At 38.8% G+C, this 26,421-nt stretch overlaps 2 protein-coding genes across 7 annotated transcripts in view; one reads left to right on the top strand and one right to left on the bottom strand.

Moving 5' to 3' along the window:
• Window positions 1–2,456, bottom strand: part of LOC140676715 (E3 SUMO-protein ligase ZBED1-like) — a 2,545-nt gene extending 89 nt beyond the window's left edge. The window contains exons 1-2 of the mRNA XM_072911942.1: window positions 2,131–2,456; window positions 1–1,632 (exon numbers count right to left, since the gene is read on the bottom strand). The exon at window positions 1–1,632 is cut by the window's left edge and continues 89 nt beyond it. Coding sequence (XP_072768043.1) covers window positions 1–1,632; window positions 2,131–2,354 — 1,856 coding nt within the window. The 5' untranslated portion in view covers window positions 2,355–2,456. The remainder of the gene's footprint in view (window positions 1,633–2,130) is intronic.
• Window positions 1–26,421, top strand: part of LOC133572760 (arf-GAP with Rho-GAP domain, ANK repeat and PH domain-containing protein 1) — a 162,973-nt gene that overhangs the window by 122,927 nt on the left and 13,625 nt on the right. For 5 of the 6 annotated variants that reach the window (XM_061925761.1, XM_061925760.2, XM_061925759.2 and 2 more), the window contains 8 exons: window positions 2,568–2,651; window positions 2,963–3,040; window positions 3,126–3,243; window positions 4,951–5,064; window positions 5,128–5,273; window positions 5,348–5,430; window positions 10,544–10,603; window positions 15,084–15,147. In XM_061925761.1, the coding sequence (XP_061781745.1) occupies window positions 2,568–2,651; window positions 2,963–3,040; window positions 3,126–3,243; window positions 4,951–5,064; window positions 5,128–5,273; window positions 5,348–5,430; window positions 10,544–10,603; window positions 15,084–15,147 (747 nt within the window). The remainder of the gene's footprint in view (window positions 1–2,567; window positions 2,652–2,962; window positions 3,041–3,125; window positions 3,244–4,950; window positions 5,065–5,127; window positions 5,274–5,347; window positions 5,431–10,543; window positions 10,604–15,083; window positions 15,148–26,421) is intronic. The other variant, XM_061925762.2, reaches the window with a different exon arrangement.

A 26,421-nucleotide genomic window follows, 5' to 3' on the forward strand; every position in this document is an offset into this window, starting at 1 on the left:
AAGGTTAGCATGTCTACATGCTCTGGGGTGAGGCTGGTTCTTTTCTTGTTTACAATATTCCCAGCAGCTGAAAATAGGCGCTCAGAAGGGGTCGATGTGGCTGGAACTGAGAGGTAAGACCGAGCCAGCATTGCCAGATTTGGAAACCTTGCCTGATGTTTTTTCCACCATTTTAATAGGTTTTCATCCTTGGAAATGGGGGATTCTCCAAAATAAGACACTAACTCGTTTCTGACCATTTCAGCATCATTACTGTCATTGTTGTCTTCCTCATTGTTGCTGAGTTCATCTGAATCTGAGCCAAGAAGTGTGTCTAGTAAAGATACAGGCCGCCTGTCAGCATCTGGTCTTTCCACTTGCATTGCTGTGCCCTGTTGAGCGTGTGTCTCCTTTTCCCTTCTTTTCTCCTCCAGAACTATTGCATGCAGCTTGTATTGAACTTTTAAACACTCATCTGCAGTCAGGAATTTCAGCTTCCTGAATCGTGGGTCAAGTGCAGCTGCTAATATGCACACATTTGGTCCATCATCTTTGAATGTGGTCTCGGCTTCCCACCTGGATGTTATCTCACGTGCAGCAGTGACCTGGAAACACTTGATTGATGCATTTTCAAAAGCAGTTTGTGTAGCCTTCCGAAGCCCTTTGACCAGCAGAGGGACAGCGGAAACTGTTACATAAGATTCTCCACTCAGGTACACAGTTGCACATTCAAAAGGTTTCAGAACTTGTTCAAGTTCTTCAAGCAAGCTCCACTGGTCAGCCTTAAGATCCAGAAAATGCTTCCCTCTTTGAGTGACCTCCGGATCTGACAGAGTTGCTGTTATTGGCCACCTCTGCTCAAGCAGGCGACTAATCATGTAAAAGGAACTGTTCCATCTCACAGACACATCTTGTATGAGGCTGTGGTCTGGAGAACCCATTTGTTTTTGCTTAACCTTTAGTTTTGTACTGGATAGCTCACTTTTTCTGAAGTGCTCGACCAAACTTCTTGCTGCTCCTAAAGCTCTGCTGATGTGGTTGTCCTTTAGAGCATGGTTAACTACAAGCTGTAGAGTATGGCCAACACATCTGAGGGATGAAACACCATGTCTTTCCTCAAGAACTCTTAAAGCTGCAACAACATTTGCAGCATTGTCATGTACAATGACTTGTACTAGTTTTATGTTTATTTCAAACTTATTGACAACATCCTCAATCCAAGAGGCAATGTTTTCTGCAGTGTGCTTTTCATTGAGGGGCATTGTTGTCAAGTTAATTGAGGTAAGCTCCCACTCATCATTAACAAAGTGAATGGTGACACCAAGGTAAGCTTCAGTGGCCATACTTGTCCATGCATCAGTTGTGAGTGTCAGTTTTCCTTTCACATTTTTCAGGATTGCTTTGACTTCATTCATTTTCTTTGTGTATTTTTGCTCCATAAGCTTAGTGAAGTGGGTTCTTGATGGTAGTGTGTAGCCAGAGTGAAACTGTTTGATCATTTTTTGAAACTCTTCCCCTTCTACCATATTTAATGGCCTCATGTCTATGACCATCATTTCCAGGACACCATCAGTCAGGTCAGCGGCCACTTGGGGTGTGCATTCAGTCCCATGCCTCTTTGGAAAAAAATCCTGGACACTGCTTTGTCGTTTGCTGCAACATAAGAGACAACAATTAATTTTCATTTTAAATATACCCAAATACAGCTTACTTTAATACAAAAGGTTAATTAAACTACACACATTATCTTGTTAAATTGGTTTAATAACACAACAATGATAGTATGATTAAAGTGAAGTTAATTGTTCGTTTGTACATAGTATATGTAACTGTTAATGTTGTAAAAGGTATTTGCACAACTTATTAACGTTAGCGTTAAAGATAGTATATGTAACTGTTAATGTTGTAAAAGGTATTTGCACAACTTATTAACGTTAGCGTTAAAGATAGTATATGTAACTGTTAATGTTGTAAAAGGTATTTGTACAACTTATTAACGTTAGCGTTAAAGAGGAGCGCGTCTTTGTAAACACTGAACAGGCACGCCAAACGCGCCTCTCAGAGCGAAACGGTGCTTTAGTTTATGAATTTACAACGCAGATACAAATGACACATTCATGTTTTTGTGTAATGATGACAACGTATACTCACGCGGATGATTGACTCGTTGATGGTGATGGGAAGAACGCTGTCGGATGTTTTCTTTTTAGATGCTCGTTCATAGCCGTTGTGCTGCTGTGATACGCCATTTCCACTCGACACAGTGTGCATAAAACAACATTATTAGGCCGTTTATTAAAATACTCCCACACTTTTGACGACTTTTGGCGTGTTTTTTTCCCCTCGCTCGCATCGTTTGCTCTGCGCTCCGCCATGACAGTGGTGTGACGTAAATATGCGACGCGCCGACGCACAAAAATGACGTCGACGTATTTACGTAACCGATGACGTCGACTACGTCGACGCGTCGTTTCAGCCTTAATTACGTCTTCACAAACAGTTACAAATGCATGTACTGAAATGTTCTAAAAATATCCCCGTGTTTGTGTGCAAGAGGAGAGACTCAACATGTCCATACTTGTCTGCAGGTGGACGAGCAGCAGCTAAAAAAGCAGCTGGAGGAGATCACCGCTATCATCCAAGTGCGCGAGAAGCTGAACACAAAATTTCCTGTGAGTCCCCAACTTTCAATATAATTGCATTTTGTGTCATGGTGTTATACTACTGTGATTTGTTATTTTGACTGAGTAAAAAAATAATAGGAGAACAGGTAGCCAGATTCTACAAAATAAACATAAAAACAGTTTAGTGCGCTACTAAGTGACATTTTATTGCTGAGTTGTTGTTTTTACATCAGTTAGGTAAATGGCTGCATAACACGTACTGTAATTATCCACAGCATAAGTTACGCTGCTCTTGAAGGAATGAAAGTGTTTTTGCGAACACCATCTAATATTTCCTGTGTATCTCCTGACAACCTCAGAGTACGGAACCGGGTGGGCATTTCATCTGTACAGTTTACTTAGAGGAAAAGAAGGACACTGCTGAGCAACATGTCAAGGTACCCTGGTCCACACTCTTTAGTGACTGTATGGAAATATGGAAGACATTTCTGACACGCCGAAATCTGGGTTTTGTATCCTTAGATCCCTGCGTCTATGACATCTGCGGAGCTGACCTGCGAGATACTGGACAGGCGCAACATCGTGGTGAAAGACAAAGAGTACTGGAACTGCTGGGAGGTCATTGACAAGGAAGAAATGGGTGGGACTAATGTCAGAAAATAACATTTAATGTTATGTGTAAAGTAAGAAAAAACATACAATGACATTATTTCTTAGCTGTTAACAATTAATACCAACCACACAAGTAAACAAGGCGAGCACAGACCTCCCCTAGGCCATATTTCCAAATTGTAAATAATCCTTTTAAAAAGTCCTGAATTCAGACCGTCATCCGGATCATTGCAATAACTTTCATAACTACTGCAATTGCAACTGCATGCAAAATCTACTCTAATACTTGCGAATGAGAATTAGAAGTAGAGATGTCCGATAATGGCTTTTTTGCCGATATCCGATATTCCGATATTGTCCAACTCTTAATTACCGATTCCGATATCAACAGATACCGATATATACAGTCGTGGAATTAACACATTATTATGCCTAATTTTGTTGTGATGCCCCGCTGGATGCATTAAACAATGTAACAAGTATTTTCCAAAATAAATCAACTCAAGTTATGGAAAAAAATGCCAACATGGCACTGCCATATTTATTATTGAAGTCACAAAGTGCATTATTTTTTTAACATGCCTCAAAACAGCAGCTTGGTATTCGGGACATGCTCTCCCTGAGAGAGACTATGAGGAGGTTGAGGTGGGCGGGGTTGGGGTGGGGGGATAGGGGGCAGCGGGGGGTGTATATTGTAGCGTCCCGGAAGAGTTAGTGCTGCAAGGGATTCTGGGTATTTGTTCTGTTGTGTTTATGTTGTGTTACGGTCCGGATGTTCTCCCGAAATGTGTTTGTCATCCTTGTTTGGTGTGGGTTCACAGTGTGGCGCATATTTGTAACAGTGTTAAAGTTGTTTATACGGCCACTCTCAGTGTGACCTGTATGGCATGTTGACCAAGTATGCTGGGCATTTACTTGTGTGTGTGAAAAGCCGTAGATATTATGTGACTGGGCCGGCACGCAAAGGCAGTGCCTTTAAGGTTTATTGGGGCTCTGTACTTCTCCCTACGTCCGTGTACACAGCGGCGTTTTAAAAATTCATACATTTTACTTTTTGAAACCGATACGGATAATTATGAAACCGATACGGATAATTTCCGATATTACATTTCAAAGCATTTATCGGCCGATAATATTGGCAGGCCGGTATTATTGGACATCCCTAGTTTAAATGTAAACGGTAAAAAGTATTTTAAACTTAAACCCCCACAGGAAACAAAATTAAATGTGCAATAAAATAAACAATGCGAAAATGATGTGCAGTGGTAACAAAAAGTGTCCATTTTGTGACGATTGAAGCAAATCGAAAGTTATTGCAAAGAATCGCAGGTTTTACACCAACAAATCCCAAGTGATAGTGGGCAAAAATATTCTCCTTCCAAGCTTTGTTACGTTTTGTTTGTTGCGCCTCCCTTCTTTGCCATCTGGCTCCCACCACCGAGCCCGTAGGTGGCTTTTTAAATGCCAGGAACACTCGAGTCACTGGAAAGGGTTCCTGACGCTGACGTGAACGGACAACAAGGGGACAGCTGAGAAAGGGGCTTGGGAAAGTGATGAGCTGCAGAGAATTCCCGTTCGTTGTTTCCCACACAAGCTATTTTGAGTGCAGCGTGTGGGCGTGGGCACTGCTGAAGAAGATGAAGTTATTGTGCTTCTTTTTACAGCTTGTCATGTCAATGGCCCCCACTGTCTGTTAGCGAGTGACATGCTGGACATTTGTCTCCCCCCCCCCCAGAACGTCCTCTGCACTATCAGGAGCGAGTCTTACCCATCCTTCACTCTTTTGGCACCGACTCCCACCTGCTCATCAAGAAACACGTCGCCATGGAAGCCATGATGGTGTACCTGGGTGAGCAGTCCGTTTTGATCGCGGTCGGCTCGTGTTGTTGACGCCCTCATTGTTGCCCTCCAGCCAGTAAGGTTGACCCATCCAAACACGGCATCATGAAATTCAGAGAGGAGCGCAGCATCCTGGGCTTGGGACTCTCCTCCGGAAGTTTCCACGACCGATACTTCATCCTCAACTCCAGCTCTCTGCGGATGTACAAGGAAGTGCGAGTAAGATTGGCGCACACACACACTCGACCGCTTCGTCCGACTCGCTGCTTCACCTCTTCTCCTCCGTCTCCCAGAGTAACCGTCCGGAACGGGACTGGCCGGTAAGGAACCTGAGGATCTACTTGGGTGTCAAGAAGAAACTCCGTCCTCCCACATGGTGAGGAACTTTTACTAACCTGCCACAATTGCAATTACCGTATTTTCCGGACTATATTGCACAGTTAAAATACTTTTTTTTCTTCTTAAAACTCGACAGTGCGCCTTATAACCCGGTGCGCCTAATGTACGGAATAATTCTTGTTTTGCTTACCGACCTCGAAGCAATTTTATTTGGTACCCTGTGTATTGATAAGTGAGACCAGTAGATGGCAGTCACACATAAGAGATACGTGTAGACTGCAATATGATGGCAATATGACTCAAGTAAAAAACACCAACATTGTATATGTTCCATTGAAAATATAGAACATTACACATGGCGCTCAAAAATCTATCAAAATGTTTTACTTTTTACTTACTTTAACTTTGGTAAGCTATGATGGATTGTCGGCGCATTAAACATACAAGTATTATTATGGTGTTTGTATAAGGTAAGACATATTATCTGGCGTTTTGTTTCGCAATATTATGCAAAAGCAACTTTTCTTACCTTCTGTTACCTGCTGGTCTGTATTTGGGATCTGCATAAATCCTGAAAAATTGCGCGTATCCGCCTTTGTAGCCCGTGCTGACCGCCTAGTTGATAAGCTTCTTCTTTTTCTCCATCTTCTTGTTATGGGACATTCATCCTCCGCTGCTGCCATTTAAAATATAAAGTAGTGTAAAGTTCTTACTTATATCTGTCAGTAAACTCGCTATGAAAGCGCTAAAACAAACCGGTGTAGTGAGTTTTTATTATTCACCCAAGGAATTTTAGTTATTAGAGAGTTCCGGTCGGACGGTTTTTCACGGGACACATTTTCTTGTTGTTTCCGGATGAGGAGATGCTGCTCCGTAATTGATTTAAAGGGGAACATTATCACAATTTCAGAAGGGTTAAAATCATTAAAAATCAGTTCCCAGTGGCTTATTTTATTTTTCAAAGTTTTTTTCAAAATTTTACTCATCACGCAATATCCCTAAAAAAAGCTTCAAAGTGCCTGATTTTAACCATCGTTATATACACCCGTCCATTTTCCTGTGACGTCACAGTGATGCCGATACAAACAAACATGGCGCATAGAACAGCAAGGTATAGCGACATTAGCTCGGATTCAGACTCGGATTTCAGCGGCTTAAGCGATTCAACAGATTACGCATGTATTGAAACGGATGGTTGTAGTGTGGAGGCAGGTAGCGAAAACGAAATTGAAGAAGAAACTGAAGCTATTGAGCCATATCGGTTTGAACCGTATGCAAGCGAAACCGACGAAAATGACACGACAGCCAGCGACACGGGAGAAAGCGAGGACGAATTCGGCGATCGCCTTCTAACCAACGATTGGTATGTGTTTGTTTGGCATTAAAGGAAACTAACAACTATGAACTAGGTTTACAGCATATGAAATACATTTGGCAACAACATGCACTTTGAGAGTGCAGACAGCCCAGTTTTCATCAATTAATATATTCTGTAGACATACCCTCATCCGCTATCTTTTCCTGAAAGCTGATCTGTCCAGCCCAGTTGGAAATGCATCTGCTTTGAGTGTCGCAGGATATCCACACATTCTTGCCATCTCTGTCGTAGCATAGCTTTCGTCGGTAAAGTGTGCGGAACAAACGTCCAATTTCTTGCCACTTTCGCATCTTTGGGCCACTGGTGCAACTTGAATCCGTCCCTGTTCGTGTTGTTACACCCTCCGACAACACACCGACGAAGCATGATGTCTCCAAGGTACGGAAAACAGTCGAAAAAACGGAAAATAACAGAGCTGATTTGACTCTGTGTTTGTAATGTGTTTGATAAAATGGCGGATTGCTTCCCGATGTGACGTCACGTTGTGACGTCATCGCTCCAAGAGCGAATAATAGAAAGGCGTTTAATTCGCCAAAATTCACCCATTTAGAGTTCGGAAATCGGTTAAAAAAAAAGAAGGTATTTTTTCTGCAACATCAAGGTATATATTGACGCTTACATAGGTCTGGTGATAATGTTCCCCTTTAAGTAAAGTCTGAATGTCATTAAAACAGTTAGCTCCATCTTATGACACTTCCTCCACTCCCGTCCTTGCACGCTACACCGCTACAACAAAGATGACGGGGAGAAGACGCTGCCGAAGGTGGGCCACGTAAATAAGACCGCCCACAAAACGGCGCATCCGGAAGCAACTTTTGAATGAAAAAAGATCGAAAATAGACCATTCATCGGCAGTGCGCTTTATAATCCAGTGCGCCCTATGGTCCGGAAAGTACGGTAGTACACACCTTGTTGTAATCCATCAGGAATTTAAATAGAGGTGTCCGGATATAACTTTTTTACTTCCGATGTGATAACGAGATAGGAGCCTTGAGTATACTCATACTGATCCAAAACAATACCAGCACAATATCATACATGTTATTTTTTAGTAGGGCTTAGGGTTGTCCCGATACCAATATTTTAGTACCGGTACCAAAATGCATTTTGATACTTTTCGGTACTTTTCTAAATAAGGGGGACCACAAAAAATGGCATTATTGGCTTTATTTTAACAAAAAATCTTAGGGTACATTAAACGCATGTTTCTTATTGCAATCGAAGAACAAGTTTGTCCTTAAATGAAATAGTGGACATACTAGACAACTTGTCTTTTATTAGTAAGTAAGCAAACAAAGGCTCCTAATTTGTCTGCTGACGTATGCAGACAAAAGGGACAAACGGTAGAAAATGGATGGATGGATGGATGAATTTTAAACCATAAACATTTTGCCAAAAAAAACATTTTCCAATGAAATTGTCAGCATAATTTCATGTAAAAAGATTAAATTCACAAAATTCAAAGAAGCAACAAAGATTTCCCCACTTTTTTCACACACTGAACTTTTTACACTGGATTTTAAAACAGACTTTTTGTACATTGATTACTTTTTTGGACTATTGTTTTCTACATTGAATTCTAAAACACTGCATTTTTTAAACTGTATTTTAATACACTGATTTTTTTTTTAAATACCTGCATTTTGTTAACACGTTTTCTTTCACTGAAATTGTCAGCATAATGTGGTGTAAAAAAATTCAGTTCACAAAATTCCAACACAAAAATATGAATTTAATGTAAAAAAACAAGCTTTTGTGATCAAGACACAATTTAAAGGCCTACTGAAATGCGATTTTCTTATTTAAACGGGGATAACAGGTCCATTCTATGTGTCATACTTGATCATTTCGTGATATTGCCATATTTTTGCTGAAAGGATTTAGTAGAGAACATCGACGATAAAGTTCGCAACTTTTGGTCGCTGATAAAAAAGTAGTAGCAGACGATATGCGCGTGACGTCACAGGTTGTGGAGCTCCTCACATCTGCACATTGTTTACAATCATGGCCACCAGCAACGAGAGCAATTCGGACCGAGAAAGCGACGATTTCCCCACTAATTTGAGCGAGGATGAAAGATTTGTGGATGAGGAAAGTGAGAGTGAAGGACTAGAGGGCAGTGGGAGCGATTCAGATAGGGAAGATGCTGTGAGAGGCGGGTGGGACCTGATATTCAGCTGGGAATGACTAAAACAGTAAATAAACACAAGACATATATATACTCTATTAGCCACAACACAACCAGGCTTATATTTAATATGCCACAAATTAATCCCGCATAACAAACACCTCCCCTCTCCCGTCCATATAACCCACCAATACAACTCAAACACCTGCACAACACACTCAATCCACAGCCCAAAGTACCATTCACCTCCCCAAAGTTCATACAGCACATATATTTCCCCAAAGTCCCCAAAGTTACGTACGTGACATGCACATAGCGGCACGCATGTACGGGCAAGCGATCAAATGTTTGGAAGCCGCAGCTGAATGCGTACTCACGGTACCGCATCTGCGTATCCAACTCAAAGTCCTCCTGGTAAGAGTCTCTGTTGTCCCAGTTCTCCACAGGCCAATGGTAAAGCTTGACTGTCATCTTCCGGGAATGTAAACAATGAAACACCGGCCGTGTTTGTGTTGCTGCAGTCGGCCGCAATACACAGCTTCCCACCTACAGCTTTCTTCTTTTCTGTCTCTATTGTTCATTGAACAAATTGCAAAAGATTCACCAACACAGATGTCCAGAATACTGTGGAATTTTGCGATGATAACAGACGACTTAATAGCTGGCCACCATGCTGTCCCAAAATGTCCTCTACAATCCGTGACATCACGCGCAGGCGTCATCATACCGAGACGTTTTCAGCAGGATATTTCGCGCAAAATTTAAAATTGCACTTTAGTAAGCTAACCCGGCCGTATTGGCATGTGTTGCAATGTTAAAATGGCATCATTGATGTATAAACTATCAGACTGCGTGGTCGGTAGTAGTGGGTTTCAGTAGGCCTTTAAGCTCCATAGTTTATCCTAAACATTTCTGTCACTTCATTGTACACATATTTAAATTTTTTTGTACAATACGACAATAATATCGCACTATGGCCTTAATGTCGTGGCAATATCGTACCCTGCAATTTTGTTTTCGTCACATCCAGTGTTCATGTATTTTAATATTCCAACACAGTGGAACCATGCACTTTTGGCATTTGCAACTCCACAAATAAGAATAATAATTTTTAATGTTTTTTTTCCCAAAAAAGTTGTTTTTCTCCCTGAAAACTTATCTCATTTCCCCTAATAATTAATGAATGAGTTGTATAGGCATTTGATTAAACTAAATTAAATATTCGTGACATGTATTACTTTTGATAATGTACTGCAGTGTGCATTTACACACCAAACCAATGCATTATTATGATTAACAATCAAATAAATAACCGTGATGACTTTAGTACTTTTTGCCATGTATAAATATACTCTGTGTAAGACTACTGGCGGTTGAACTGCAACATTCTTCATCCAAGAAGAGAAAGTTATCAGGCTTTTAAGCAAAAGTATGCAAATAAACACCTTTTATTGGTATTCAATATGTAGATACCTCTGACCAGCTCTATGTCGCAAAAAGAACTTGCTATTTATCATATTTATTATGCAAGAATGATGGATTTGAGTTAAGATACATGTAGACTAAGGTGTCAGAAAGCCCTGTAGGGGGCAGGCTGTGCCCGGAAACCTCACACAAATAACCGACCTCTGTTCCCGCTTGCAGCTGGGGCCTGACGGTGGTCTATGAGAGTAAGAAGCAAGAGAAGCCAGAAAGACAGCAGTGGTGAGTAGTATTCCTGTGATTAATTTTTCTTTCACAAAACATATTACACCTACACAAAGACACACACGTGGATCAGTTATATAGCATCCAAGGCATACAGTATGTCACATGATAAGTTGTGTGTTCATACTCGTGTGTGTGATACAGCCCGTCAACAGCAGACATCACCTTTCACGTAATGGCGATGTTGCTCCCGTCCCACACTCGGCTCACTCGTTTTTGTTTTGCTCTGTCTCTCAAAGTCACTTACAGCAAAGCACAAAATATTTTTGCTTGAGGGGGATTGGCAGGCACCAACTGTAACTCCCCCTACAGGTTGCCAAGCAATAATGTGTCTAATTGCTGTCAATAAGATACATTGTGGGTGTGTCTCTGCGTTTTAATGGGCACACTGCAAAAAGTCAGTGTTCAAAAACAATAAAAAAAAATAAAAAAAATAGGGGTATTTTATTTGAACTAAGCAAAATTATCTGCCAATAGAACAAGAAAATTCGGCTTGTCAAGACTTTCCAAAACAAGTAAAATTACCTAACCTCAATGAACCCAAAAATACCTTAAAATAAGTATATTCTCACTAATAACAAGTGCATTTTTCTTGGTAGAAAAAAAAGAGACCTTTTTGCTCTATATGTTAAAAAATATTCTTAAATTAAGTAAATGCTAGTGTCATTATCTTGACATAATGATAAGCGCTCGGCATCATGATTTTTTTTTTCATGGTTTAAGTAAGAAATTATTACTTTAAAAAAGTAGTTTTATACTTGTGAGTGTTGATGACACAGCTTTGCATTAGTTGATATTCTAGTTTCAAGCATGTTTTACTCAATATAGGTCATAAAATCTCAGCAACAAGCTGTAATATCTTACTGAGATCATTTAGGACCAAAACCCTTAAAACAAGTAAAACACTCTAACACAAAATCTGCTTACTGAGAAGAATTATCTTGTCAGACAGAAAATAAGCAAATATCACCCTTATTTGAGATATTTCATCTTACTTAGATTTCAGTTTTTGCAGTGCAGTAAATTATTTTAGGGGTTTATAATCGGTAGAAATTTTTTTTGCTAATCATATTAATCACTCGGTTAATGCGGATTAATTTTCCTTTCCTTTACCGCGATCAAAATAGTCACTTTTAATTATTGCTGTCAATTTTTTTATTTTCATTCAGACTAATGACACTTTTGAATTATGATTACCGTATTTTTCGGACCATAGGGCGTACCGGACTAAAAGGCGCACTGCCGATGAGCGGGTCTAGCTAGTCAGGTCTTTTTTCATACAAAAGGTGCACCGGATTTTAAGGCGCGTTAAAGGGGTCTTATTATGATTTTTTTATAAATTTAAACACTATCTTGTGGTCTACATCAGTGGTCCCCAACCACCGGGCCGCGGCCCGGTACCGGTCCGTGGATTGATTGGTACCGGGCCGCACAAGAAAAAAATAAAATAAAAAAAAATAAAAATAAAAATATATATATATATATCTTTTTTTTAATTAAATCAACATAAAAAAACACAAGATACACTTACAATTAGTGCACCAACCCAAAAAAACCTCCCTCCCCCATTTACACTCATTCACACTCATTCCCACAAAAGGGTTGTTTCTTTCTGTTATTAATATTTCTGGTTCCTACATTATATATCAATATAGATCAATACAGTCTGCAGGGATACAGTCCGTAAGCACACATGATTGTATTTTTTTATGACAAAAAAATAAAAATAAAATAAATAAAATAAAAAAATACCACCTTATAGTCCTAGAAATATGGTAATCATGAATGCATTGCTTGCTAGAATAATTAAAATGATTTTAAATTTAAAAAAATGTATATCTATGTATTTATTTTTACATTTATTTAGTAAACAACAAACTAAAAGTAATCTTCATCTCCACCTTTTAAGGAGAATAGAAAATAGAATCTCCAATACAATATGGTAATTTGTAAAAAATAAAATTAAAAAAATGACTAAAATTTACACAAAAATTTAAAAAACGATATTATAATCTGATTCTTGATCAACAATACAATACATAATCACCTGATGTATAGCAATATTCAGTATATTATTACAAGATACACATAAAAATTACAGTACATCCATTATTACTCACAATAATAAACCCACCATAATTTCATTACATGTAATTTCTATAAACAAATTACACCTTTAAGATGTTTTGTGTTTCTTCCTCCTTCTTGTATTTATACAATTTTTTATTGTTTTTAAATTGAATAATGGTATTGTTTTGTTTTGTCCCACAAATATTGGGACACATAAGTATTGAGCCGATATGAGGAAGTATGACGTCATATCGGTAAATCCAAAAAACATTAAAGGACAGCTGATGATGTTTTTTTTCAAGTACCAATAAGGCGAGAATACCCGCACTTTGCTGTCGGTGGGTAAGGGTGACCAAATCAAGCTCTCCTTTTTCTAGCCTGTGCACTTAAGTAAACGTCCCCACCCGAGCTCACTGTAAACAAACGTAGCGTCGATCCGTCTTCACTGCTTCAGTGGAAGACTTTTCCCGTGCTATTTGCAGCAAATGTTCTACGACCAACAAAAAAACATTGTACTTCAACACATCAAAGCTTCAAAGGCCAGCATCGCTACGCTTGTCTCAATAAATAATAATAATAATAAAAATATATATATGTGTGTATAGAGTATATATATATATATATATAAATGTATATATATATATATTTTAGTTAGTAATTGGTATTGGTTTTGAGGAACAGAAAGTAATTCGTATTGGTATCTGGTCATTTATGTGCTGAAAACTTGATATTAGATTTTTATATCATGTCCAGTTGGGATGGATTTTTAAGCAAAAATGGTGAGCACATACTTAATGTGTAATTAGAGTAATAATAATCATCAGTGACTTGAATGCTGCATCAAAGAATGTTATGGAGCTATGGGGCTAATGTTTCTTTAATTAGTCTGTTGGTCCTAACTACGCAAACCTGGGAGAACGCAGGTGTGACGTATGTGTGAGACTTGAATATTTTCCTAAATTATAACTGAAATGATATGATTAGGTACACCCGCGCAATCTAATGAGATCCAACACGTGCACAAGGGTAGAAAGGTAGAAAAAGAGTGCACACGAGGCCACGTTTTTTTTCCTGCTTACCAGTTTGTTCATTCTTTAAGTATATACTTTTTTAATCTGTGTTTCCGTTAGGTCCCAACAGAGAGCAACTGAATAAATGTTAATACAAAATATGTGCTCAAAGCCAAAATCATGTATAATTAAATGCTATTTATTCAGCACCACAGCATTGCTGATGACTCAGAGGGCGACCTGAGTTGCTTAAAGCATGCTCGCGCGCGCACAGATGCGCTCACAAACACACGCTAACACACTAAAAGGCTTCAGGTTTTCTGATTAGGCTTACTTTTGAAATTGGTTTGGTCAGTTTTCACACAGTAATACATGTTAGAGGGCGCTAACTTTCCAATGTATTTTACAGAGTATACTTATACTACTCTTGAATCTTGACTATTTACATTTTATATATACAGTATATAATATAGACTGATATAGTATATTATATTTTCATATAATATATACAATATATAACAAATCCCAATTACCATGTGCAATATTGCGGTATATGTAAAAGCTGCAGCATTAAAAAAAATGGCAGCATAAAATAGAGAGTAGATCAATCAATCAATCAATTCCTTTATTGTCATTGTCATAATAACACTTAAGTCATGCATGTCAACGAGATTTTGTTTGAGCTTTGTCTAGCGGCATAGAAACTGCATTGAAGTGCAGGTTGAACATAGTTTACAGTTTAGCATTGTCAAGAAGATGGCGAATAGAGGGGCGTGGGGGTGGAAACAGTCAGATGTCTGATGGGTGTTACGTTGGTGTTGCAGCAATGCAAAGTCCAGAGCACAATTATTGAATCACAGAATATCTACGGCTTTTCATACACACAAGTGAATGCAATTCATACTTGGTCAACAGGCAAAAAAGCCATTATCGGACATCTCTAGTAACGTGTATCTTAGTTGGAGGTCATTTTGTTTTATTTTAATCAAATTTGGAGATGTTGAAATTGCCATGTGAATTTGCTAATGCTATATAGTAATATCTATATGGTATATCTAATGTAAGTTATCATCGACCAAGTGCATTTTAAAAAGGTGGAGCTTTACATTTGAGGGTTTTCAATCAGGCATGTTTGCTTTGGATATGACTTACGTGCAACAAAGGTATCGAAATATGATACCGTTTGATTTTACGTGAATAGTACCTACCAAATTTGGTTGGCATCTATAAAAGTACTGAATTTTATACACATCCCTAACCCTGCTTCTTGCCCAAAGTCAGCGAGGATAGGCTCCAGCTCACCTTTAATCCTAAACACAACAAGTGATAAAAAAAATTCAAAACTAAATGAATGGATGAACACTGCAACACTTAATATCTCTTTTTGATGTTTGCAGGTATCTCTGCTGTGACACTCAGCCAGAAATGAGGGAGTGGTATGCTACCTTTATGAGTATTCAGGTTCGATCTCTCTGTCTCTCTATCTCTCTCTCTCTCTCTCTCTCTGTCTCTCTCTCTCTCACACACACACACACACACACACACACACACACACACACACACACACACACACACACACACACACACACACACACACACACACTGGCAAGGGTATTGACTTTTTGAAACTTTAATTTGTTGTGCTCTAATCAATGTTAAAATAGGTGACTTATTTATAGAAGAACATAATTGACTTCAAGTTGACTAAAAATGTTGTTTTCAAATACAGTATTTATAATCCTATTTGCACCAGTCGATTGGAGGGTGTTCGGATCTACTCCCAGGTTCTTTTGTTCTAATAACAAGGAGACTACAATTGAAGATGAACAATTTATTCTACAAATGGAGTAAGTACAGGCATTCATCATCATCGGCGGTCACTCGAACGAGTATGACGATCCTCCTGGTAGGGGTGTATCCCTTTATGGAGGATGCCTGTGCGTGACTTTGTTTAACGTGGGGAGACTGGTGCACAGACAGTCACCACACGATCCTTGACAGAAACAGGGTCAGGGTCCAGTTGCATGGAGTCCAAGACGACTGGGGACCCTTTTCTGCTGCAGCCTTCTTCCGCCATCGCAGCCGTTGTGGTAGTTCTTAAATCTACTGTCTTGAGGTCTTCACCGTATCCCTGGCTAGGGGGCAGTCAGGTACTAGGCCTTTGCCAAGGACCACCAGGGGTAACAGTAGTAAAGGGGTTAACCTCCTAGTGCCCCAAGACCCCCATAGAGGGTGCACTTTAACGTCATGCCCAGGACACACAGGCATTAGCACTACCAGCGCTGGTTCTCTCTCGATTGTCCCGCTACTCACATGCTTTTGTGCTCCTTACTGCCCCTCCCTGGTAGAGTTGTTTGGGCGTTGTCCAAGGAAACCAGAAATGTACCTAAGCGTGTGTTCTGGACACACGCACACGTTGGTCCACTCTCGCTTCGTCTCGTTCCTGGCACCTCTTTTCACCATCGAAACTAAATAAAATACAATGGGCCCGAATGCAGCTGAGATAGGCTGCAGCACCTCCCGCGACCCCGAAAGGGACAAGCGGTAGAAAATGGATGGATGGGCCTAAATTACAAAGAGTTTGCGTGTACTAAAACAGAGGACCACAAACTTTTTTTTTTACCTAGGGGCTCAGCTTTTCCACTCAAATATTAACACTGATTTAGTCATCTTACTGTTGATATTAATCGTATTCAATAATTATATCTAACTTACACACAGTTTACAACCTTGTCAAAATGATATGAAAGCATGTGTTATCCAATATGATTATTATTTACTCAACCCATAAACCTTAGGCTAAGGCAGTGGTTCTCAAACTTTTTTTGTCATCCCCCACTTTGGACAAGGGGGAGTTTTCAAGCCCCACCAGCCCCCATCACCCCAACAGAGCGCTAATGCCAAGCTTTAACATTTTCAAATTTATTGAACATCAAGTTGTATACATTCGAACTCAATAACATAAAATAACATTAAGTTCAATAATAAATAAAATTACTGTGCAGCTGTGGTATAACTTGCATCAAGTTCAATAATAAATAAAATAACTTCCATCAAGTTCAATAATAAATAAAACAAAAGTGTTATAACTTGCATCAAGTTCAATAATAAATCAAAAAAAGTGTTATAACTTGCATCACGTTCAATAAAAAAAAAAAAGTGTTATAACTTGCTATCAAGTTCAATAATAAATCCAAAAAAGTGTTATAACTTGCATCACGTTCAGTAATAAATCAAAAAAGTGTTATAACTTGCATCAAGTTCAATAATAAATCAAAGTGTTATAACTTGCATCAAGTTCAATAATAAATCAAAAAAAGTGTTATAACTTGCATCAAGTTCAATAATAAAAAAAAGTGTTATAACTTGCATCACGTTCAATAATAAATCAAAAAAAGTGTTATAACTTGCATCACGTTCAATAATAAATAAAAAAAACTGTTATAACTTGCATCAAGTTCAATAATAAATCCAAAAAAGTGCTATAACTTGCATCACATTCAGTAATAAATCAAAAAAGTGTTATAACTTGCATCAAGTTCAATAATAAATCAAATAAAAGTGTTATAACTTGCATCAAGTTCAATAATAAATCAAAAAAAGTGTTATAACTTGCATCAAGTTCAATAATAAAAAAAAGTGTTAACTTGCATCACGTTCAATAATAAATCAAAAAAAGTGTTATAACTTGCATCAAGTTCAATAATAAATCCAATAACTTGCACCAAGTTCAATAATAAATCAAAAAAAGTGTTATAACTTGCATCAAGTTCAATAATAAATAAAACAAAAGTGTTATAACTTGCATCAAGTTCAATAATAAATCAAAAAAAGTGTTATAACTTGCATCAAGTTCAATAATAAATCAAATAACTTGCATCAAGTTCAATAATAAATACAATAAAAGTGCCACTTTGCAATCTTTGCAAAAAAAAAAAGGAGGAGCTATGCATTTGGCAAGACAGGGCAAGTGACAGCACTTTGCCCCAGGAGAGCCACCTTGCTTCACTGTGAAACAGCACGGCTGTATGATCAGCTCCCATTTCCTCACACAGTGCAGAGAACAGTCACACTTTCAGTGGTCGTGTTTTGATCAAATTTACCGCGCTCACAACATCTGTTAAAACCTCATTGAGTTCGGGGCTGAGCTGCCTTGACGCGAGTGCTTCCCGGTGAATGACACAGTGCGTGCCCGTCACATTTTTGTTTCTCTGCAGGCGCTGGCTCTGGCTCGACGACCTTTGAGGTGTGAGTCACAAATGTATATATTTGTGTAATTGTGATCCACACATTAGCCTGCTACCCATCTGCGCGAAAGTTTGTTCCGCTTAGCCCCGCCCCCATTAGTTACTGTTGCTATGTCTGTCAAACTTTCGCTCCTACCGAGAAATATAAAGCCTACAGTAAAAATAAGTACCGGTAATTTCCATTTATTTATATAGCGGATTTCACAGACAGAATCACAAAGTGATTTACAGTGTGTATAGAAAATGAAAGCATAGTAAAAAAAATAATCTAAAAATATAATAATAAAAAAAAAAATTTAAAGTGAAATTTCCTCCCGTTCCTCGCGCCCCACCTGTCATGTCTCTATTCCCCACCAGTGGGGCGCGCCCCACACTTTGAGAAACGCTGGGCTAAGGTCAGGGTGATTAGAAAAAATCACTACTAATCAAATATACTGCATAAGAAGGGACTTTTAAATAACTGAGGAAAAATACATTTACCGTATTTTTCGGAGTATAAGTCGCTCCGGAGTATAAGTCGCACCGTGCGAAAATGCATAATAAAGAAGGAAAAAAACATAAGTCGCACTGGAGTATAAGTCGCATTTTTTGGGGAAATGTATTTGATAAAAGCCAACACCAAGAATAGACATTTGAAAGGCAATTTAAAATAAATAAAGAATAGTGAACAACAGGCTGAATAAGTGTACGTTATATGAGGCATAAATAACCAACTGAGAACGTGCCTGGTATGTTAACGTAACATATTATGGTAAGAGTCATTCAAATAACTATAACATATACGGTAAAACATGCTATACGTTTACCAAACAATCTGTCACTCCTAATTGCTAAATCCCATGAAATCTTATACGTCTAGTCTCTTACGTGAATGAGCTAAATAATATTATTTGATATTTTACAGTAATGTGTTAATAATTTCACACGTAAGTCGCTCCTGAGTATAAGTCGCACCCCCGGCCAAACTATGAAAAAAAACTGCGACTTATAGTCCGAAAAATACGGTACATACAATTATGTTGTGCTAAAATAAATAACCTAAATTAATATTGAATGTTTCTTAATTAAACTGTCAATAAAATTAAAGGGCAAATAAAAGTACAGCTTCAATGCTTTAGTCATAATTTTTACGCTTAAGAAACTTCTTGATGACTTTAGCTCCAGACTTCTTCTGTTTTGTCAATTTTTAATTTTCCTGAGGGAACTCTCCTGAAGGAATCAATAAAGTACCATCTATCTATCTATTAGAGATGCGCGGTTTGCGGACACAACCGCGGATTCGGCGGATTATCCGCGGATCGGGCGGATGAAATTTAAATAAATAAGATTTTATCCGCGCCGCGGGTCGGGTCGGGCGGATTAATGAGATTTTTTTTTTTTTTTTTTTTTTTTTTTGCGGGTGGCAGTTAAACCAATTCGGAAATATATATACATAGTTAAATGTTGTTAGCCACATACGAAAAACGAGCAGCACTCTTTGAAACAGGCAATTATTTATCAGCAGGCACCTGCAGCACGCCACATCAGAAGAAGAAAAAAAAATGGCAACACCGGCAGCAAACGTGGTACGCGACAAACTAAAAAAGGGTATACTAAAGACCAGGGGAAAAAAAGGCCAGAAAAGTTCAGCGTGGACTCGTTTTTATGAGGTTGTAAATCAGGATGACAGCAATGCTGGCTACGTGAGTTGCAAGAGCTGCGACGCTGTGTACGTCTACGACAGTCATAAAACCGGGACATCGAACATGGTGCATGGTGCGAACAAAGGACTTCTTTCATTTAAGGTTTGTGATAAACCATCAAACTCATTCGTTAAAAGGACTCTATAGTAATATAAAGCGAATTTTTCTGGACATTATCATGCAAGAAAAGTTTATTTTTGGGACCGCGATCACCGCGTAATGATTTTTAAAGGTTGCATTACAAACATGTAACTGTCCCATGTGATCAGCCAGTGCGATTGGAAGTCCATGCTCAATTATTGCCTCTGTAAATAAAACTTCGGCATTTATCACATCCAAAGAATCTGTTTGGGCGATGAAAAACGTTGAAAGTTTTCCACTTGTATCGCTAGCAACGGCATTAGACTTGTGTTTTTTTGTCCCAAAGTGGTCTTTTACATCGCTAATTCCTCCGTGTCCGATCGAAAAATCTTGTCTGCACAAGGTGCAATTCGTGTAGTTTTCACCCTTTTTTTTTTTTTAAATTAATGAAAAACCGTATTTTTTATCACTGCACCCGTAACCCGGAATAGGTTGATGAAAACCGTACGAATTACGGGAAAACCGGAGTAGTTGGCAGGTGCCTCACTAATGCCTTGCATCGTCTATATTAGATATAACGGGCGGGTGCGGGCGGATGCAGTTCTATTCAAACGTTACATCGGGTGGATGGCGGATGGTTGACGACTTTCTGATGCGGTTGCGGATGAAATATTTGCCTATCCGCGCATCTCTACTATCTATCTATTACTGCTACAAGTGGTGGAGAAGTGTATTGCAACTGGGTACCGCGAAAACAGATATTCTTTGGCGGCCCTCGAGGGGGCAGTCGTGGCCCGACAATGGTTAAGAAACACTGTAAATCTGATCTATTAACCGTGTGCAAAGTGGATTGCGTCTGTTAAGTGAGCAGAATAAGGCGTGCAATCCATTTTCCGTCTCTTGTCTTCATTAATATGCAATATATATGCTGATCATCAAAACAAACGCCCACAATACTAGGAGGAGGAGATTCAAATATAATTATTTAGCACGTGCAATGCGATTTAACAACACTCAAATAGGTTTTGCGAGCTCTATTTGGCGTTTTATTTAGCACCTGTCAGAAAGACGGCAAAGACAGACGATGGACAGTGTGTCAACATTTTGGACGGTGTGGAATAAAAATATTAGACATATTGTCTATTAAGCAATTTTCTTTTATAATTGTATTGCTGCTGGATGACTTAAGGGGCTAATTTAAATAAACTCAAATGATGCGTTTTGGTGCACTGCAAAAACTGAAATCTAAGTAAAATTAAATACCTCAAATAAGGGTGATATTTGCTTATTTTCTGTTTGATAAGATAATTATTCTCACTAAGCAGATTTTATGTTAGAGTGTTTTACTTGTTTTAAGTGTTTTGGTCCTAAATGATCTCAGTAAGATATTACAGCTTGTTGCTGAGATTTTATGACCTACATTGAATAGAACAGGCTTGAAACTAGAATATCAAGTGTTGCAAAGCTGTGTCATTAACACTCACAAGTATAAAACTACTTTTTTAAAGTAATCATTTCTTACTTCAAGCATGAAAAAAAAAAATCATCATGCCGAGCGCATATCTTTATGTCAAGATAATGGCACTAGCATTTATTTAATTTACGAATATTTTTCAACATATTGAGCAAAAAGGTCTCTTTTTATTTCTACCAAGAAAAGTGCACTTGTTATTAGTGAGAATATACTTATTTTAAGGTATTTTGGGGTTTATTGAGATTAGCTAATTTTACTTGTTTTGGAAAGCCTTGACAAGCGGAATTTTCTTGTTCTATTGGCAAATAATTTTGTTTCGTTCAAGTAAAATACCCCTCATTTTTTATTTTTTTTCTTGTTTTTGAACACTGACTTTTTGCAGTGACTACTGGTGTTTTTTTTAAATGTCATTCGGGTTTTTTTTTAATATAAAATACATTACTATATTATACAGTAGCTCCCACATGAAGATGTCTTTTTTTTTTGCAATTGAGTCATTTCAGAGGCACAAATGTGCTGGTGATTCAATTTGCAGCCTCACACACAGAATGAAGTGTCAGTGTGCACATGTTTCTGTTGTCTAGGTGGCAATTCCAAAAAGGTGTTACAGATCATAGATGAGTGCTGCAGACAGGTGGGAGCGTGATAACATGAACGTGCAGGAAATGAGCGAGTGTCTTGGACGCGCTAAAACTTTATTTAGGTAAGGCGTTCTGCTCCAGTAATGAGTCGCACGTGCAATGTTAGTCGATCGCACGCAACACGCCCACTAATGAGTACCGGTACACGCAATCTTGTAGATTGCACACGCTGTTTAGCGCGTAGTATTTGGATCTTAATAAATCAGGCCCGATTTTTGTGTATTTGCAAAAATAACACAGGGTGTAATCATTGTGTTTTGTCCTTGAACATAATAAAGTGAACAGAGCAGTGACGTGCGGTGAGGTTGATGGCTGGTGAGGCACTGACTTCATCACAGTCAGATTTACAAACATATGAACCCTAAAGAGTATCTTATTCACCATTTGATTGGCAGCAGTTAACGGGTTATGTTTAAAAGCTCATACCAGCATTCTTCCCTGCTTGGCACTCAGCATCAAGGCTTGGAATTGGGGGTTATTAAATCACCAAAAATTATTCCCGGGCGCGGCGCCGCTGCTGCCCACTGCTCCCCTCACCTCCCAGGGGGTGAACAAGGGGATGGGTCAAATGCAGAGGACAAATTTCATTACACCTAGTGTGTGTGTGACAATCATTGGTACTTTAACTTAACTTTAACTTTACACATACAAACTATAGCACACAAAAAAAGCACATTTAATTTAAAAAAAACGTTATTATGGTCTTACCTTTACTTATAAAATAAGTCCATGAGCCGCTGTTGTGCTGGATTTATGCACCCCCTGGCGAGAGTGTTATATCAACTAAAGCCCTCACTTAAACTTTCCACGTGCAAGATTGAATCTATTTAAAAAAGTGTAACCGAGGGTTTATAAATGTCGCCTATACTGTATGAAACTACAAAATAACAAACACGGAGGCTCCAGTTTACACGAGGACCACTTTATTTACCTTCTTTCAAAAACTTCCGCTCCACTCCGTGTCATCACTTCCGCTCTTAGCGCCTTCAAAATAAGAGCTCAAGGCATATACTGTATAACAGCGCATAACAGGAACTTAACATCACAAAGAGGAAAGCCCATAAAAATAGGTTACAAAAGTTATTTAATAAGAAGCCAAAAAGTGCAAAAACAATAATGTTCGTGTTGGAGGAGTTGTGAATTAGGTACACCTAGGTACACCTGCAGTCTGCAGGTGTACCTAATGTTGTGGCCCTGCAGTCATTCACAACTCCTCCAACACGAACATTATTGTTTTTGCACTTTTTGGCTTCTTATGAAATAACTTTTTTAAATAGATTCAATCTTGCACGTGGAAAGTTTAAGTGTGGGCTTTAGTTGATATAACACTCTCCCGTCAGGGGTTGCCGTGCATTCTACGGCGGGGATGCAGGAGGCGAGCCTCAGCCAGTGCGTCTTTTGCAGCCGTTTTATGATCGCTCAGCACAAGAAATACTTTACACACATACAGTTGTTGACAAAATACACTGTACATTATATACCTCAGCTAACTAAACTATGGAAATGTATAATATAATTCATATAGCAATACGGTCTCACTGCACAGCAGACCAGCAGTTAGCCGAGTGCAGTGACGTGCCTCAACTGGCTGCTGTTCACCGCACCGTCTCTTCTCAGTATTTGAACGGCAAATGTGAAAATTCAGCGATTTTAAATAAAAATAATCTAAAACGGGTGAAGTTAAATGGAAAATAACTTTATAGTATAATCACTGGATACATATAACAATTTATTAAAAAAATAATATATTTTTACATTTTTTTTCTTTCCATTATGGCGGGGCCTCACCTGCCTCTAGTGACTGCACGTCACTGGAACAGAGTCAGACTCCACATGCATTCCACTCGGCTTTAAGGTGCAAAATATTCCCCTAACAAAGGGGAGACCACAGGGTTCACATTTTGAACCCAGTTTCTATTATTAATTACGAGTGAACTATGAACAATGTGATTTATTACAATTTGAACCGTTTGACAGCCCTACATTTAATGTTATCACGATTCATTTTTCTAACCTTGTTTTGACCTCACCACAGTCACTGACACCTGTTCCTACACACTGCATGAGTCCTTTGAGACTTCTTTTTTACTACCTATACAGTGGAACGGCGTGGCGCAGTGGAAGAGTGGCCGTGCGCAACCTGAGGGTCCCTGGTTCAATCCCCACCTAGTACCAACCTCGTCATGTCCGTTGTGTCCTGAGCAAGACACTTCACCCTTGCTCCTGATGGGTGCTGGTTAGCGCCTTGCATGGCAGCTCCCTCCATCAGTGTGTGAATGTGTGTGTGAATGGGTAAATGTGGAAGTAGTGTCAAAGCGCTTTGAGTACCTTGAAGGTAGAAAAGCGCTATACAAGTACAACCCATTTATCATTTATCATAACCTGAATTTACGGACGTGATTGGTTCTTGAACATAGTTCGTAAATAGAAAAGTGTGTATAGTGAAGCAGAGTTCTCCATGAGAAATAATGTAAATATGAATAATGGCTTCCAGACTTGACAAAAGTCCATATTTCAGGGAAGGTTTGTACACTTTGAACATAATATTAGGTGATCGACAGTACTGTATATTAAACAAACTTAACAATGGGGTGATGGATCAACTTTCTATGTACAAAACCCAAAACCAGTGAAGTTGGCACGTTGTGTAGTTCGTAAATAAAAACAGAACATAATAATTTGCAAATCATTTTCAACTTATATTCAATTGAATAGACTGCAAAGACAAGATATTTAATGTTCAAACTGAGAAACTTAATTTTGTTTTGCAAATAATCATTAACTTACAATTTAATGGCAGCAACACATTGCAAAAATGTTGGCACAGGGGCATGTTCACCACTGTGTTACATGGCCTTTCCTTTTAACACTCCGTAAACATTTGGGAACTGAGGATACCAATTTTTGAAGCTTTTCAGGCGGAATTCTTTCCCATTCTTGCTTGATGTACAGCTTAAGTTGTTCAACAGTCCGGGGGTCTCTGTTGTGATATTTTAGGCTTCATAATGCGCCACACGTTTTCAATGGGAGACAGGTCTGGAGTACAGGCAGGCCAGTCTAGTACCCGCACTCTTTTACTATGAAGCCACGCTGTTGTAACATGTGGCTTGGAATTGTCTTGCTGAAATAAGAAGGGGCGGCCCTAATAACGTTGCTTGGGTGGCAACATATGTTGCTCCGAAACCTGAATCTACCTTTCAGCATTAATGGTGCCTTCAGAGATGTGTAAGTTACCCATGTCTTGGGCACTAATACACCCCCATACCATCACAGATGCTGGCTTTTCAACTTTGCGCCTACAACAGTCTGGATGGTTCTTTTCCTCTCGACGTCCACATTTTCCAAAAACAATTTGAAATGTGGACTCGTCAGACAACAGAACACTTTTCCACTTTGCATCAGTCCATCTTAGATGACTGATGCAAGTCGGCAGCGTTTCTGGGTGTTGTTGATAAATGGATTTCGATTTGCATAGTATAGTTTTAACTTGCACTTACAGATGTAGCAATCAACTGTAGTTACTTACAGTGGTTTTCTGAAGTGTTCCTGAGCCCATGTGGTGATATCCTTTACACACTGATGCCGCTTTTTGATGCAATACTGCCTGAGGGATCGAAGGTCCGTAATATCATCATGATTTCTCCAGATTCTCTGAACCTTTTGATGATATTACAGACCGTAGATGGTGAAATCCCTAAATTCCTTGCAATAGCTGGTTGAGAAATGTTGTTCTTAAACTGTTCGGAAATTTGCTCACGCATTTGTTGACAAAGTGGTGACCCTCGCCCCATCCTTGTTTGTGAATGACTGAGAATTTCATGGAAGCTGCTTTTATACCCCACCTGTTCCCTATTAGCCTGTTCACCTGTGGGATGTTCCAAATAAGTGTTTGATGAGCATTCCTCAACTTTCTCAGTCTTTTTTGCCACGTGTGCCAGCTTTTTTTAAACATGTTGCAGGCATCAAATTCTAAATGAGCTAAAATTTGCAAAAAATAAAGTATACCAGTTGGAACGTTAAGTAGCTTGTCTTTGTAGTCTATTCAATTGAATATAGGTTGAAAAGGATTTGCAAATCATTGTATTCTGTTTTTATTTGCGATTTACACAACGTGCCAACTTCACTAGTTTTGGGTTTTGTAATAAAACAAGTCAAAACAACAACAAGCTGCTGTATGCTTTTCTCTGCCAACACGCCCACGCACAGAGAAGTCAACTATGGTGCCCTCTCACAATCAAATTTACAATAATGCTTCATTTCAACAACCATATTGCCACAATAATAAACAATAAAAAATTAAAACACACGCACTTTAACAACGTTAGAGAACTGCAGAGAAAGGAGCACACAGAGAGAGGGTAAAAAAGAACGGGGTCGGGGGAGAAGAGAAAGTATCCTTTCCCCCGCTGTGATATCATTCTGTTCTGGCATCTTTTTCCAGAAAAGACAGGTTTTATCACAGTTAAAACTTGATGTGGTTACTTATTGTGTTGTGCTGTGAGTGCCATACATACTGTATACTCCTCGCAAATAGTCCTTTTTTAGACTCCACAGCAGACGCCTAAATGAAGCATTCGTCCACAGACACATGGGTTGCACACAGAAGCATA

The sequence above is a fragment of the Nerophis lumbriciformis genome, linkage group LG30, assembly GCF_033978685.3.
Source record: "Nerophis lumbriciformis linkage group LG30, RoL_Nlum_v2.1, whole genome shotgun sequence".
In the NCBI taxonomy this organism is placed as follows: domain Eukaryota; kingdom Metazoa; phylum Chordata; class Actinopteri; order Syngnathiformes; family Syngnathidae; genus Nerophis; species Nerophis lumbriciformis.